General features: G+C 44.6%; 1 protein-coding gene across 1 annotated transcript in view; it reads right to left on the bottom strand.

The window, feature by feature from the left end:
- tspan12 (tetraspanin 12) overlaps positions 1-15,403 on the bottom strand; it is a 49,530-nt gene that overhangs the window by 16,217 nt on the left and 17,910 nt on the right. Inside the window, exons 5-6 of the mRNA XM_072485226.1 lie at positions 10,447-10,521; positions 1,753-1,860 (exon numbers count right to left, since the gene is read on the bottom strand). Coding sequence (XP_072341327.1) covers positions 1,753-1,860; positions 10,447-10,521 — 183 coding nt within the window. The remainder of the gene's footprint in view (positions 1-1,752; positions 1,861-10,446; positions 10,522-15,403) is intronic.

The following is a 15,403-nucleotide window of genomic DNA, read 5'->3' as shown; positions in this document are numbered from 1 at the left end:
ATACGTAGTAAAGCTCTGCTCCACAATCTTGCCTTAAAATGTTCAAAAACAAATGATATCAGGAAGGTTTTCACTCCAAACCACAAGTATGTTGGATTTTCTGTCATCTCTGGAATAAACTTCCACGTTAATCAAATTTTATAATCAGATTTTAAATATGTCATTTTTGTTCACCAATCCCCCCACGGCTTCACCCCACCCTATCTCCGTAATCTCCTCGAGGCCCATAACCGCCTCTGATAATTTGCCTCCTGGATGACTGCCCTCTTAAACATCCGTGGTTTTAATGACTCCGCCTTTTTTGGTAGCTGTGACTTATGCTGCCTGGGCCCTAAGCTCCGGAATTTTCTCCCAAAACCTCTCTACCTCTTTTTGTCTTTTCGGATGCGCTTGAAACCGGCTCTTTGACCAGGATTTTGGCCACCATCCCTGATATCACCGCACATCGCTCCGTGTTAAATGTTGTTTTATAACCGGCCTGTGAAGCACCTTTGGAACATTTTATTCTATTAAAGGCGCTACTGTTGCTGTTGAAAACGACTGAATAGTTTTCGATCTCTTCCTTTTCCTCTCACCTCCCCAGTAAAGAACAATTAACATCTTTGGGGTTATGATGATGCTTTTGACTTTTAAAATATTATTTACCTCGAAACATAGAAACTAGGAAGAGCAGGCCATTCGGCCCTTCAAGCCATTCAGTCTGATCATTGTTGATCCTTGACCTCAGTGCCAGATTCCCGCTTTCTCCCCACAACTCTTGATACCATTAAACTCACACTATCTCTTTCTTGAATATATTCAGTGATTTGGCCTCCACTGCCTTCTCGGGTAGAGAATTCCACAGATTCACTATCCTTTGAGTGAAGAAGTCTTTCCTCACCTCAACCCTAAATGTTCTACCCTGTAACCTGAGACTGTGTCCCCTTGTTCTAGATTCTCCAACCAGGGAGAACATCCTCCCTGCATCTAGTTTGTCCAGTCTGTTAGAATTTTCAATCAGAATTCTCTCCCATTTTCCTAGGATACCCACAGTGCGCAAGGACGCCATTCGGCCCATTGAGTCTGCACCAACTCTCTGAAAGAGTACCCCACCTTGGCCCAATACCCCGCCCTCTCCTTTGGACACCAAAGGGCAATTTATCATGGCCAATCCACCTAACCTGCACACCTTTGGCCTGTGGGAGGAAACTGGAGCACCCAGAGGAAACCCACGCAGGCACGGGGAGATTGCGCAAACTCCACACTTCGCGTCCTCCTCCCATCCTTCTAAACTCTAATGATTGCAGATCCAGTCAAACCAATCTCTCCTACAGGACAGTCCCGCCAACCCTGGTATCAGCCTAGTGAACCTCGCTGCACCCCCTCTATGGCAAGTATATCCTTTCTTAGGTAAGGAGACCAAAACTGCACACAATACTCCAGGTATGGTCTCACCTGTATAACAACAGTCAGCCATCCCAACCCTTGCATATCAGTTGTATTCCTATTAATCATTCATTCATAAATAAAATGTGCAAGTATTATAAAATAATTCACAAAGTGTTTCCAAAATCTGCTTCCAGATTCCATTATCAAAAAAACTCTTAAGTTGTTTTCTGCCCCATTCTCTTCCAAATTAATAGCAATGGTTGTGCTATTAGCAAACAACGCTATAAAGGCAGAACATTTTAAAAGCATACAAACATATGTATTGATAAAATGAATTGAATAGCAGGAATACTGATAGAATTAATGTCAAGTTGCAAAATCTACCTCCCGCTGAAAGAAATTCCAGGCATGGGTTAACCACTGGTACCTGGCCATACCATAATGAGACATTCGGGTTTTCAATCCAAGCACATCAGATCTTTGTATGGAGACCTAAAACAAAGAACGGCTTCTTAGTGACATCATTATAATTAAACTGTGAATTTTAGGACCAGTATGGCAGAGAGCGAAATATCGACCACATAGCACATACCAACACATTTCGGATAGTTTATAATGTCTCCAACAGATTATTAAGATATATATGAACTAGAAAATATATGGGCAGCACAGTAGCATGGTGGTTAGCACAATTGCTTCACAGCTCCAGGGTCCCGGGTTCGATTCCCAGCTTGGGTCACTGACTGTGCGGAGTCTGCACGTTCTCCCCGTGTCTGCGTGGGTTTCCTCCGGGTGCTCCGGTTTCCTCCCACAGTCCAAAGATGTGCAGGTTAGGTGGATTGGTCATGCTAAATTGCCCTTCGTGTCCAAAATTGCCCTTAGTGTTGGGTGGGGTTACTAAGTTATGGGGATAGGGTGGGGGTGCGGGCTTGGGTAGGGTGCTCTTTCCAAGAGCCGGTGCAGACCTGATGCGCTGAAAGGCCTCCTTCTGCACTGTAGATTCTATGATTCTATGTATTTCCCAACCAATATTATAGAAGCATTAGGTTTAAGAGCACATATACATTAGTCTGTCCTTACGGCATTTATTGATATATGTGCCAGAAAGTTATGTAAATCTAAAGTATTATTGTTCCAGTAAATCTACGAAACAAAGAATGCCCTGAAAATTACAGCTACTTCAGTTAATCTATACTATAAATCAACATGTCTAGTTTCTTACTGATCCCAAACATAAGCCTCGATTGCTGGATTTCACAAAAACAGACCTTTTAAAATCACAGCCAAGTTTTCTTCTTGCCGAAACGACACTTCTCAGCTGTTTGCTTTCTGCTCCTGATTGACAGGGGCTGTTTAGCACAGGGCTAAATCACTGGCTTTGAAAGCAGACCAAGGCAGGCCAGCAGTACGGTTCAATTCCCGTAACAGCCTCCCTGAACAGGTGCCAGAATGTGGCGACTAGAGGCTTTTCACAGTAACTTCATTTGAAGCCTACTTGTGACAATAAGTGATTTTCATTTTTCATTTTCATTTCATTAAAATGACCACCTGTCTTGTGTCTCAGGCAAAAAGGTCAAAGAAATCAAAGAGCAATGGGCGCCAGTCGGCGGACATCGCGCCGTTTCGGGAGAATTTTGCCCCAGGTATCCAACATTTTTCCGACAAACGGCATATGTTAACACCAACGAAAGCTCCACCCTGAAAGCTAAAATAAACTAATAATGCATTCAAGCAGTAAATATTGTTTTGGGTCATAGAGTTAAAACAATGTCCAGGATTGAATTGGCAAAGTGCATATTTAAAACCATGATTCTCCTGTGTGTCATCAGCAGAAGGTGCCGCGGAAGAATCCGCTGACAACTGAGTCACACCTGCTAGTTTTGGGTGTCTCAATTTCATTATGATCAATTCAAATACAGTCGCGAGAGAAGACCTGTCTGCCCCCCTGGCCTAAACCTGTCTCACTGGGCATGGTATGGGGAAGATGTAATGGAACAGGAAAAAAAAACAAGTGCCACTTTTGAGTCGTCCTGGGGAGATTTGCTTTCTGATTTTGCCAGCTTGGACTTGGCATCTGCTCAATAACTCCACCAGATGGCATAAAATGAGAACAGAGGATTACTGTGTGGGAAGCCACAGTGCAAACGCCTGCCTGCGCTGCATCACCTAGGTACTGCATGCTGAGGAGTCTTTTTTAGCAACCCAATTCCTTTTTAATGCTGAATGTTTTGGTGATATGCTTTGTCACCATTTTATGTTAAACATGAATGACTGAGTGGATTGCGATTGTAATATTCCGCATGGGACCTACAGGGTGGGAATGCTCAGTTTCACCGTGCTCCTTGTAGAGTACGAGTTCCCCCCCCCACTACGGGTGGGGTATCTCAACTAACCAATGTATAAAAGGTCGGCCAGTAAGGCACCAACCAGAATATGAACCTGGAAGGGATCTACCGGATAGTGTACACATTGTTTGTGTAAATAAAACCGTGTGCTTATTTTACTTCCTGTGGTCTCCCTGTGTCCTCATCAAAGTGATGAAAAGTATTTGCCAATTCTTTAATCTGCAATTACCAGAACTTTCTATGGCATTTTCCAGCAAAGGAGTTATGACATTTACTTGTGATTTTTAATATAGTACCAATACCTATTAGTGGTTAGCACTGTTTCTTCACAGCGCCAGGGACCTGGGTTCAATTCCTGGCTTGGGTCACTGTCTGTGCGGAGTCTGCACGTTCTCCCCGTGTGTGCGTGGGTTTCCTCCGGGTGCTCCAGTTTCCACCCTCAAGTCCCAGAAGACGTGCTTGTTAGGTGAACTGGATATTCTGAATTCTTTCTCTGTGCACCTGAACAGGCGCCAGAGTGGGGCAACTAGGGGATGTTCACAGTAACTTCATTGCAGTGTTAATGTAAGCCTACTTGTGACACCAGTAAAGATTATAATAATTACATCCCAAAATTCCACGTCAGTAAAAAAAACACAGCAATTACCAATTACATTAGGGTTCATTTTAACTCCCCAATTGTGCAGGTAGGGCCCAAGGCCACCTGAAAACTTCCTGGTCATCTGCAGCATGAGGTCAGGTGATTTTCACTGTTGGTCCAAACATTACCTGAAGTTCCTGTGGCCAGTATGCAGCCTGTAGTCAGAAATTACTAGTGGGTTTGAGACTGTTTAACCTGTACTCAACTTCCAGTGAAAATGGGGCATGCATCATGATGCCTAACTTCCTAATTTCAGGCTTCCCTCCCCACCCTCCAACCTTCCTTTGGCGCAATCAATCCTCCTGAAGCCAGACACGTTAACGTGTCAGGAGAGTACAGGAAAGGATTGAAACTACTTCAAAACTATACTGTCCACCATCTTAACGAGCTGCCTGGACCATGCCAGCCAGGCGAACAGGCTCAATATCAGTCCTGTTTTTTCATGTTGGTTTGAGGGATAAATACCGGATGGGAGTAACTCCTCTCTTCCTTCTCTACAGCTTGCCAATTAAGAGTGCAGCCGAAACAGGTAGATGGTTTAACAAGGCAGTGTGGTACTCCCTTGGTGCTGCACTGAACTATCAGCCTGAGTTCTGTGCTCCAGCACATGCAATGGGATGAAAACCTATAACCTCCTTACGTAGAGGCACGGGAGTGAGCAGAGTGAAGCTCACACTTAAAATATTCCTTCGCCCGAAACTGAGAAACATGCCTCCTGCTTTTCCGGTATGAATTATCCTACTTCCCACATAAAGGGCGGAATTCTCTGGCCTTCCCGCCGTGCCTTTCTTGGCGGCGGGAGACAGCGCAACATTCGCTTGGCGGCGGGATTCTCGGTTCCCACCACTGTCGGTGGGAATTCCCATCGAAGCCACCCCACACTGCTGGGAAACCCGTAGGCGGAGGTGCGCTGCCGGTGCGACCAGAGAATCCCGCCGCGTGACCGGCCAGAGAATTCCGGCCAAAGTCTTCCGAGTTAGCCCTCCATAAATGAGACGACCATTTTGACCCTTTGGTACTGTGGGTTCACATCCATTCGGAATAAGTTTGAGTCTGTCAGGCTGCTTCATGGTCATGGCTAACAAAGCCGATATTTATTGTCCACCCCTCATTGCTTTTGAGAAGGTCACTTGAACCCAGAAAAGCTCAACACTTCAATTCCATCAGTATGAATCTGGCTTGAACCCCGATCTCAGGATTAACTTGCTGTACCAGTGGGTCCTCCAGTAGGTACTTCAGTAATATCCTGAGCATTATGTGTTGTGTATATTTTTCATGGACTAAAAGGCATTCTGGAGAAGCTTGCAACAAAGGATTTGAATGACTGTCTCACAGTCACCATTGCAGAACAGGGAGCGATTGTGAGGAGGGGTAGGTTGTGATGTGTCAGATCAGGGGGAATACATAGAAACATAGATAGAAAATAGAAGCAGAAGGAGGCCATTTGGCCCTTCGAGTCTGCTTCACCATTCTTTATGATCATGGCCGATCATCAAGTTCAATACTCTGATCCCCCCATATCCCTTTGATCCATTTAACCCCAAGAGCTATATCTAATTTCTTCTGGAAATTACACAATGTTTTGGCCTCAATTACTTTCTGTGGTAGTGAATTCCACGGATTCACCATTCTCTGGGTGAAGAAATGTATCCTTCCCTCAGTCCTAAAAGGATTACCCTTCATCCTCAAACCATGACTCCTAGTTCTGGACTCCACCACCATCGGGAACATTCTTTCTGAATCCACTCTGTCTAATCCTGTTAGAAATTTATAAGTTTCTATGAGGTCCCCTTTCACTCTTCTAAACACCACTGAATGAAAAAGATGATGAGGTGTGGTAATGGAGGGTAAGAACTTTTGTTACTCCCAGTCCACAAGCAATATTGGAAAGCACTTACTGCTAGATCGGCTAGTTTCCACCTCCCTTTAGCTGACAACTTTCCTGAGCCCTTGCTTGTTAGATGAATTGGGCATTCTAAATTCTCCTTCAGTGTAACCGAACAGATGCCGGAGTGTGGCGACGAGGGGCTTTTCACAGTAACTTCATTGCAGTGTTAATGTAAGCCTACTTGTGACAATAATAAAGATTATTATTATTGTGGTAAATTGGGTTTGGGTTTCATATTTTTACCAATTTGAAACATCTCTCTCTCGCCCATTGTAGGGGTTTAAGATTCCAACGACCCACTGAATGTCTTTGATCAATTTGCACCTGTTAAATAATTAATATTTTATATAAAACTGAATTTTTAAAAGTTCTCTCTTCCAATACTTGATCAAAATAATACAAAGTTATTCAAATAGATGGGGCTGGATTCTCCGCCGACGGGATGCTCCGTTTTTGCTGGCAGCCCCGGGGGTTTCCCGACGGCGCGGGGCTGCCCCACAATGGGAAATCCCATTGACCCGCCGGCGTAACGGAGAATCCCGCCGGCGGGGTGAAACAGAAATGTGGCGGGGCGGAGAATCCAGCCCATGTTCTTTGTTAGGGCTGTATGAAGCGGTAGACAGATCCAGTGCGAATGAAATGAAGGGGCAACTAATCAAAAGTAGAAGGCAAGTTTACAAAGTTAATGTAAATTAGAAATGCTAAAACTTGAGAGATTGTACTTCTTAATCTTAAAAATTCAATAACATGAACATTTCTGCTGCTGCTCAGATGAGTGATCTTAAAACATAGAACTGGTAGAGTGCAGAAGGAGGCCATTCAGCCCATCGAGTCTGCACTGACCCTCTGAAAGAGCACCCAACCGAGGCACACTCCCCGCCTTATCCCACATGTCACATGATAATATTTAAAATTTGTTGCCATTAGTGGGTATTTTATAGATAAATGTTGTGAGTAGACAAATTCCCCAAGTTAATAGGGAGGGGTCAAAGGGTTTGGAAGTGCCACAGCTTGGCAAAGGGGGTAAGAAGGGCCATGGAGGCAGGTGGAGGGGCATGGCTTGGCGTAAGAATGAGAAGAATTGGCCATTGTGGCATTTTGAGCCTGCTCCACCATTCCATAAGATCTTGGCTGACCTGGTTATGGTCTCTGATCCACTTACCTGTCAGCATCTCATAACCTTTGTCCCCCTCGCCGAACAAAACTCTGCCTTAAATAAGTTCAAAACTTGCTGGTTCGAAACTCTGTCCAATCCTTGGACCTACCATTAATCTTTGTAGATTTGTACAGTGTTTCTTACAATTTAATACCATCCTTAACTTCCTGATCCAGCCAGTGATGATGCATCTTTCTCAAAGAGCCTTTCTTTCTCAGTGATAAATCTTTTCAAAGTGTTATTAAATATCTCCTTAAAAGTCTCCCACTCCAACACTACTGTGCCACCTTTTAATCTCGTTTCCCAGTTCACCTGACCCACAGGGGGCATGAGGGGCCTTGGGGGGCGAATGGAGGGGCATAACTTGACATAACAGGGCCTGTGGGGCCATAGGGGTTGTTTGGGGACATACATAGAAGGCATGAGGTGGTGGATTGGAGGCATGGGGGAATGTGCTGGGGTGGGGGGGGAATTGAGGGGTGTCGGCTGGAGGGCCTTTGTTGATTTTAACTGCGACAAAGTCCCACAGCACCAAGTTGGGTCCTTCAAACAGGTGTCGTCGTCCCCCCACCCCCCCTCCCCCCCCCCCCCCACCCCCCCCCCCCCCACACACACACACACAAAATGAAAATTCGGTTCTTGCCGGCACTTTCTCCTGAGGTGGGTGGGCCAAGGCAAGAATTTTCCCAAGTTTTCCCGCCACAAGTCTCGAAGATGAAGATCTAGGTCAACATTTTCCGATGCCGTTTTACCATCGAATCTCCAAAAGGCTACTAAAATCCCTGCTTGTAACTCTGTGCAGAGTGCTCATTCAGAATTTGTGGTGCTCTATTCTCTTGTTGCTTCAACATATCATGAACAATGATTTGTAAGAAAAACAATTAACGTTTTGGAAATAAAAATTAGAACCATTCATTTTAATTTGCCACTTAAATGACTTTGACATTCCAAATTCCTCATTACTGTCGGCAAGAACTCAAATTGTCCAGTCTCATTTAAGCATCACGTGTACACTCTGATATTAAATGTACAATGTTTGTGGTAGATATTTTGCAGTGTGTGGCATATGTTTTTCATTATATGGCTAAATTGACGAACTGTTCTGACAAGATGACAGGTTGTTCTGCTAAATTGGCGTTGTGTCATGCTAAGGTAGCTTACTCAAGCATTTCTACCCGTTTACATGGATTTTCTTTTTCGCTAATCAAATTGTTGTGAATGCCACAAGTCCTTCGAAAATAAACTCGGTGTTTTTTTTGTGCATGGGGGAGTTCGCATCACAAGCTGAACTCAATATTATGCAGCTTTCTTTTCAAGATCAGAAAGAAAAGGCTTTTTTTCTGAATTATTGTGCATGTTCATCAAGGTGGGCGGGTATTAATAATATGGAGCAGACCTTAGAAGCAAATAACCTTTAACTCTCGCAAAGTGAAATGCCTAAATCATTACATTTTGATGTGTTTCATGCAGTTCAATGAGGACATTAAATTCTCATCTCATTTTATTAGCCACACGGCTCAAACTTTCAAAAGGATTGGGGTGCACAAAAATAAGGGGATTGCTCGCAGGAGGGTGGTGATTTGAGGCAAATATTAATCTAGTTTTACTGGGGAAGGCACTGTGGGATTGTGGGTGGGGGGCAGAGGGGAGTAACTGCATTTTGGAGGTGGTGGGCATCGTAATGCAGGGAGGTTTGAGGATATTCTGGTATAACTAATTCATCCCTGATACCTGAAATTTTATTGTCAAGTTTCCCATTAACTTATTCTTTCATGGGTTGTGAGCAAGGCCAGCATTTATTGCCCATCCCTAATTGCCCTTGAACTGAGTGACTTGTTTGGCCATTTCTGAGGGTAGTTGAGAGTCAACCACATTTCTGTGGGTCTGGAGTCACAGTTAGGCCAGACCGGTTAAGGATGGCAGATTTCCTTCCCGCAAGGACATTAGTTAAACAGGTGGGCTTGTTATCTCGGGTGGCACAATAGTTAGCACTGCTGCCTCACGGAGCCAGGGTCCCGGGTTCGATTCTGACCTTGGGTGACTGGCTGTCTGTGTGGAGTTTGCACTTTCACCCGTGTCTGCGTGGGTTTCCGCCGGGTGCTCCAGTTTCCTCCCACAGTTCAGAGATGTACAGGTTAGGTGAATTGGCAGTGCTAAATTGGCCCTAGGTGGAGTTACAGGGATAGTGTGGGACTTGGGCCTAGGTAGGGTGCTCTTTCAGAGGGCCAGTGCAGACTCGACGGCCGAATGGCCTCCTTCTGCACTGCACTGATTCTATGACAATTGATGATGGTTTCATGGTCACCATTGTTTTTTTAAAAATATATATTTTATTAAAGTTTTCAAACACAATTTTTCCCCCTTACAAATCAACAAAAACGGTAACATGATAACTGACATATAACATTGTTTAAATAATATCGTAAACTAACCAAATAACACAAAATCATGCTCCCCCCACCCCCTCACCCCATCTAGAACACAAACAATTTGTGTTCAAACGATGGGTCGGAGAATCCCACCCCTTATGTTTCAATAAAATAACCTCTCATTCTTCTAAAGTATATTTTGCTGACAATTTCTAACCACGTTCCTGAAATGTATCAGTGGAAATTTATACCTACTCCTCAGCACAGATGAAAAGTAGACGGATAAGACAACACATAATGAAATAAGTGTGGTAATACCAGGTATTGCAGTGCCTGAGAGGTGAATGACCATTGGCTAGACCTAGGGGTCTACCATTGGCTAATGTACATAGCCCCGCCCTGAGAGGCGGGGTATAAGAACCAATGCCGTCCCAGCAGCCTTCACTTCCTGTATCATCGCTGCTGGGTACAGCTCTAGCTGATCAAGCCGATTAGATATGACTCCTCTTTGTCTCGAGAGTATTGATTGTGCATCAATAAGTATGACTACGAATTGTATAAACCAATAGGTGCGTGAAGAAAATATATTTTATATTTCTCTGGGTGAGAGCGGCAACTGATTTCTTAAAATGCAAGAACTTGATGTAAATTTTATTTTAAAACATCTAATGGACACTCACCGAATAATCCTGATCGTAGCTCCACACTCCACAGGCTAGTTCCAGGCAGAATATTATCAGCAGGATACAGAAATACTGAAAAAGTACAACATGGGTCGGTTTTGTGTGCCACATACAGGAGCTGAGTTAATTTGCTGAACATCATGAGTCACAGGATAAAGTGGAAGCGCCTCACAGCATTGCTTGACATGATCAGTAGAATTTTCTGTGAGTTTTTATTTTGCCAAATAGGTGTTATTAATTGGAAACATCGCACAGAGTGAAGTACCAAAAAGGGCATGACACCCTTCAAAATCATACCAAGCAAACCAAGAAACATTAAACACAAACATTCTGATGTAAGCTTTCTGATTGGAAGCCATTATCCAGCAAGATTGGGGTTGCGTACATGCCAGAGATACCAACTCCCCTTCACCCTCCACCACCACCGACCCTCATTCCCCCGCCCAACCAATACCAAACAAAATTCGTGTAGCAGCAGTTTTTGCCCTCGGAAATCAGCAAATGCACATCACAATGCGGGGTGGACATATCTTACACATACAACCATAGAATTCCTACAGGAGGGCGGCACGGTGGTGCAGTGGTTAGCACAGCTGCCTCGCGGCGCCGAGGTCCCAGGTTCAAACCCGGCTCTGGTTCACTGTCCGTGTGGAGTTTGCACATTCTCCCCGTGTTTGTGTGGGTTTCGCTCCCACAACCCAAAGATGTGCAGGGTAGGTGGATTGGCCACGCTAAATTGCCCCTTAATTGGAAAAAATGAATTGGGTACTCTAAATTTAAGTAAAAAGAATTCCTACAGTACAGAAGCCATTCAGCCCATCGAGTGTGCACCGACACTCTGAAAGAGCACCCTACACACTCCCCTGCCCTATCCTGTAATTCCATAACCCCATCGAACAGTTTATTGAACTTATTTGCATCATCTGTTTATTCCAAATGAATCGAATTCAGGGGTTGCTTAGCCTCGGGAAACAGTACAAGATCAGTCAATTCTCCTCACTTGCACCAAGTCAAAAGGCCAGGCAATTAGTTTGTTTCTTTCAAAGCACATTACTATCCATGCATCAACTCAAACCCGTCAAGTTATTTCAATGAAAGGAAGGACATAGCTTACAAGTGTTTCATACATTTTGACACCTGTAACTGACAAACAGGAGCCTTGACACAAAATTGAGCTTGAATTAATACCTCAACTAAAGTTTGGGGTGGCATGTGGCGCAGTGGTTATCACTGGGACTGCAGCACTGAGGATCCAGTTCGAATCCCGGCCCTGGGTCACTGTCCGTGTGGAGCTTGCACATTCTCCCCGTGTCTGTGTGGGTTTCACCCCCACAAACCCAAAGATGTGCAGGCCAGGTGGATTGGCCAGGCTAAATTGCACCTTAATTGGAAAAAAAAAATTGCGTTCTCTAAATTTATAAAAAAACTAAAGTGCTTAATTATCTTTCATTGTAACGATTAGCAGCAATATTTCAGATGAAGGGCTGGATGTTTTTTTTTTTTAATCTTTATTGATGTCACAAGTAGGCTTACATTAACACTGCAATGAAGTTACTGAGAAAATCCCCTCGTCGTCACACTCTGGCGCCTGTTCGGGTACACTGAGGAGGAATTCTGAATGTCCAATTCACCTAATAACACATCTTTCGGGACTTGTGGGAGGAAACCGGAGCACCCAGAGGAAACCCACGCAGAACGTGCAGACTCCGCACAGACAGTGACCCAAGTTGGGAATCGAACCTGGGAGCCTGAAACTGTGAAGCAACAGTGCTAACCACTGTGCTACCGTGCCTGAGGTTGGGGAGGGTGGGGGGTTGGGAGCCTGGGATCAGGGTAGAAAGTAAATTCTGAACTCACACTTGACACTTGTCCGTTAATTTACCACACGCTGCCTCCCAATTGGACACCTGTGGGTGATTTAAGGGTGGCAGGTGGGCTCTCTATGTTGCCAGCCCAATCACTGGGTTAGGAGCTCTGAAACCTCCACAACACCACCAGAAGAGTTGCTTCTTCAGGCTGGAGACCGTGGAGCCACCGCAAGTAGGTGAAGATAAAAGGTCTAAATGTTCTTGGGCCAAGGTTCAGAGGGGAAAGGCTCCGGGGAGGTCGTCGGGAGCTGCAGCTGTGGCTTTCCCTGCCCCATGGCCCCTCCTTTGGCCCATGAGGCCTTTCCTGTCTGGCTGCCACTGGGAGCATGGCACCTCCATTTAGCGACCAGCCTCCCCGTGCGGAGGGAGACATTGGTAAAATACTGATTGTAATATAAAATGGCCGTTATTAATAATAATAATAATAATAATAATCGCTTATTGTCACGAGTAGGCTTCAATGAAGTTACTGTGAAAAGCCTCTAATAGGGCCCAATCGGAAACCATGGCTTAATCGGGAGTTTGACTCCTTACTGAAGGCCGGGTCTGAGGAGTTCGTCAGACGACCATGAGCTATATAAGAAATCCAGGTGTGACCTCCACAAATCCATTCCGGATGCCACGAGACAATATCTGACCAAGCTAGAGTGACAGACTAATGTTTTTTTTGTGGAATTTTTTTAATTTAAAACAGATTTGTAACATTTACAGAGAAAAAAGGCCATATGTATAACTAATGTTACGGACTCTCATCGGTTGTGACAAAGCTTAAACAACTTAACGGGCTACAAAGTGAAGCCGATCAGAATATCCGGCCGCAGCGCACCTCTCCCCAATTAATTCAATGCATTCTATGCTCGGTTCGAGCAGGAAACCATCAAACTGCTGTTAACTGCCCCAGCAGTCCCAGACACACCCATACATACAATCACAGATTCCGAAGTCAGATCGACCTTCTTGAAAATGAACCCTCTGAAGGCGACGGGTCCTGACAGGGTCCCTGGTCATGCACTCAGATCCTGCGCAGACTAGCTAGCAGATCTGTTCGCGGACATCTTCCATCTCTCCCCACTCCATTCTGAGGTCCCCACCTGCTTCAAGAAGACCACCATTATACATGTGCCAAGGAAGAACTTGGCAACGTGCCTCGGTGACTATCGTCCGGTGGCCTTGACATTGATCATAATGAAGTGCTTCGAGAGGTTGGTCATGAGACACATCAACTCCATACTCCCAGAATGCCTTGATCCACTCCAATTTGCATACCACCAATACCGGTCCACAGCAGACACCATCCCTCTGGCCCTACACTCATTCCTGGAGTATCTCGACAACAAGGACTCCTACATCGGCCTCCTACTTATTGACTACAGCTCCACCTTCAACACCATAATCCCAGCCAAGCTCATATCAAAGCTCCAAAATCTAGGACTTAGCTCTTCCCTCTGGAACTGGATCCTCGTCTTCCTGACCCACAGACCATAATCAGTAAGAATAAATAACAACACCTCCTCCAAAATAGTCCTCAATACCGGGGCCTCGCAAGGCTGCGTACTTAGCCCCCTACTATACTCCCTGTACAAACAATACTGCGTGGCAAAATTTGGCTCCAACTCCATCTACAAGTTTGCTGAAGACACGCCCATAGTGGGTCGGATCTTGAACAACAAGTCCGAATACAGGAGCGAGATAACGAACCTAGTGGAGTGGTGTAACGACAACAATCTCTCCCTCAATGTCAGCAAAAGTAAAGATCTGTTCATTGACTTCAGGAAGCAAAGTATCGTACACACCCCTGTCAGCATCAACGGGGCCGAGGTGGAGATAATTGACAGCCTCAAATTCCTAGATGTGCACATCACTAACAATCTGTCCTGGTCCACCACGTCAATGCTAAGACCAAGAAAGAACAACAGTGCCTATACTTCCTCAGAAAACGAAAGAAATTTGGTATGTCCACATTAACTCTTACCAACATTTACAGATGCACCATAGAAAGCATCCTATCTGTCTGCATCACAGTCAGGTATGGCAACAGATTCAAAAACAGCTTCTTCCCGCTGTTACCAGACTCCTGAATGACCCTCTTAAGGACTGAACTGACATCTTTACACATCTTCTCTACCGAGTAGTACTACACTCCTGTACGCTTCACCGACTGCCTGTGTCTATGTATTTACATTGTGTATTTTATGTTTGCCCTATTATGTATTTTCTTTTCCTGTACATAATGATCTGCCTGACCTGTACGCAGAACAATACTGTTCACCCTACCTTGGTACACGTGACAATAAACAAATCCAATCCAATCCTTTACATACGTAAATCGGGTAAGTCTATCCGTTCAGGGTGGAGCCTCTCCACATCCACTCCCACCATTGCGGAAAATACCCTGACAGCGGCACCATGTCAAGGGGCCAATCTGACATGACAATCCACCCCCCCCCCCCGCCCAATTTTACTGACCACTGCCACACCTCTTACCCCGCCTCCCAGGGGCCGGTATAGAGTTCTGGCCAATGTATCACTAATTTCTCTTTTATGAGGGTAGTTTATTTTGTTGAACCTTAATATTTTGTACTACACAATTATACAGGAAACCATGTTCTTGATTAGCTTCACCTCTCACATTCAGATCACATAAAGCAAATAATTTTAGTTTACAGACAGAAGGTTAATTTTGTCGCCGAGGTACGATTTGCCTTGGAACTCAGAGACTTAATCATTCCTCCTTTTCAAGTTTTCTTCTACTGAACAGGTACAATCTGAAGGTGTCTTTTATATTCGAGCAATAGGAAAAGCAATGGGCCCAAATCATTTTGCCTGGACTCTTTATGAGACACATCCTTAACTCTGGAAGTTAGCAGATTCAAAGAGAAACGGTTGGCAAAAGTCTGACATGAATAATACAGAAATAGCCAATTTCTGAAGTGACTGTTTTGTGGGAAGGGATCCAAGGTGGATTTGATATTAGCATGTCAAATTACCGTGCAGGATCAGCAAACTTAGCAAACAAATGCATACTTTGCTCAATCAGATTAATATAGTTCACGCTAAAACTGCAGATCCCACCTCAAATACGTAAA

Source organism: Scyliorhinus torazame, chromosome 19 (genome assembly GCF_047496885.1).
Source record: "Scyliorhinus torazame isolate Kashiwa2021f chromosome 19, sScyTor2.1, whole genome shotgun sequence".
Classification (NCBI taxonomy): Eukaryota; Metazoa; Chordata; class Chondrichthyes; order Carcharhiniformes; family Scyliorhinidae; genus Scyliorhinus; species Scyliorhinus torazame.
This window is presented reverse-complemented; position numbering and strand designations above follow the sequence as displayed.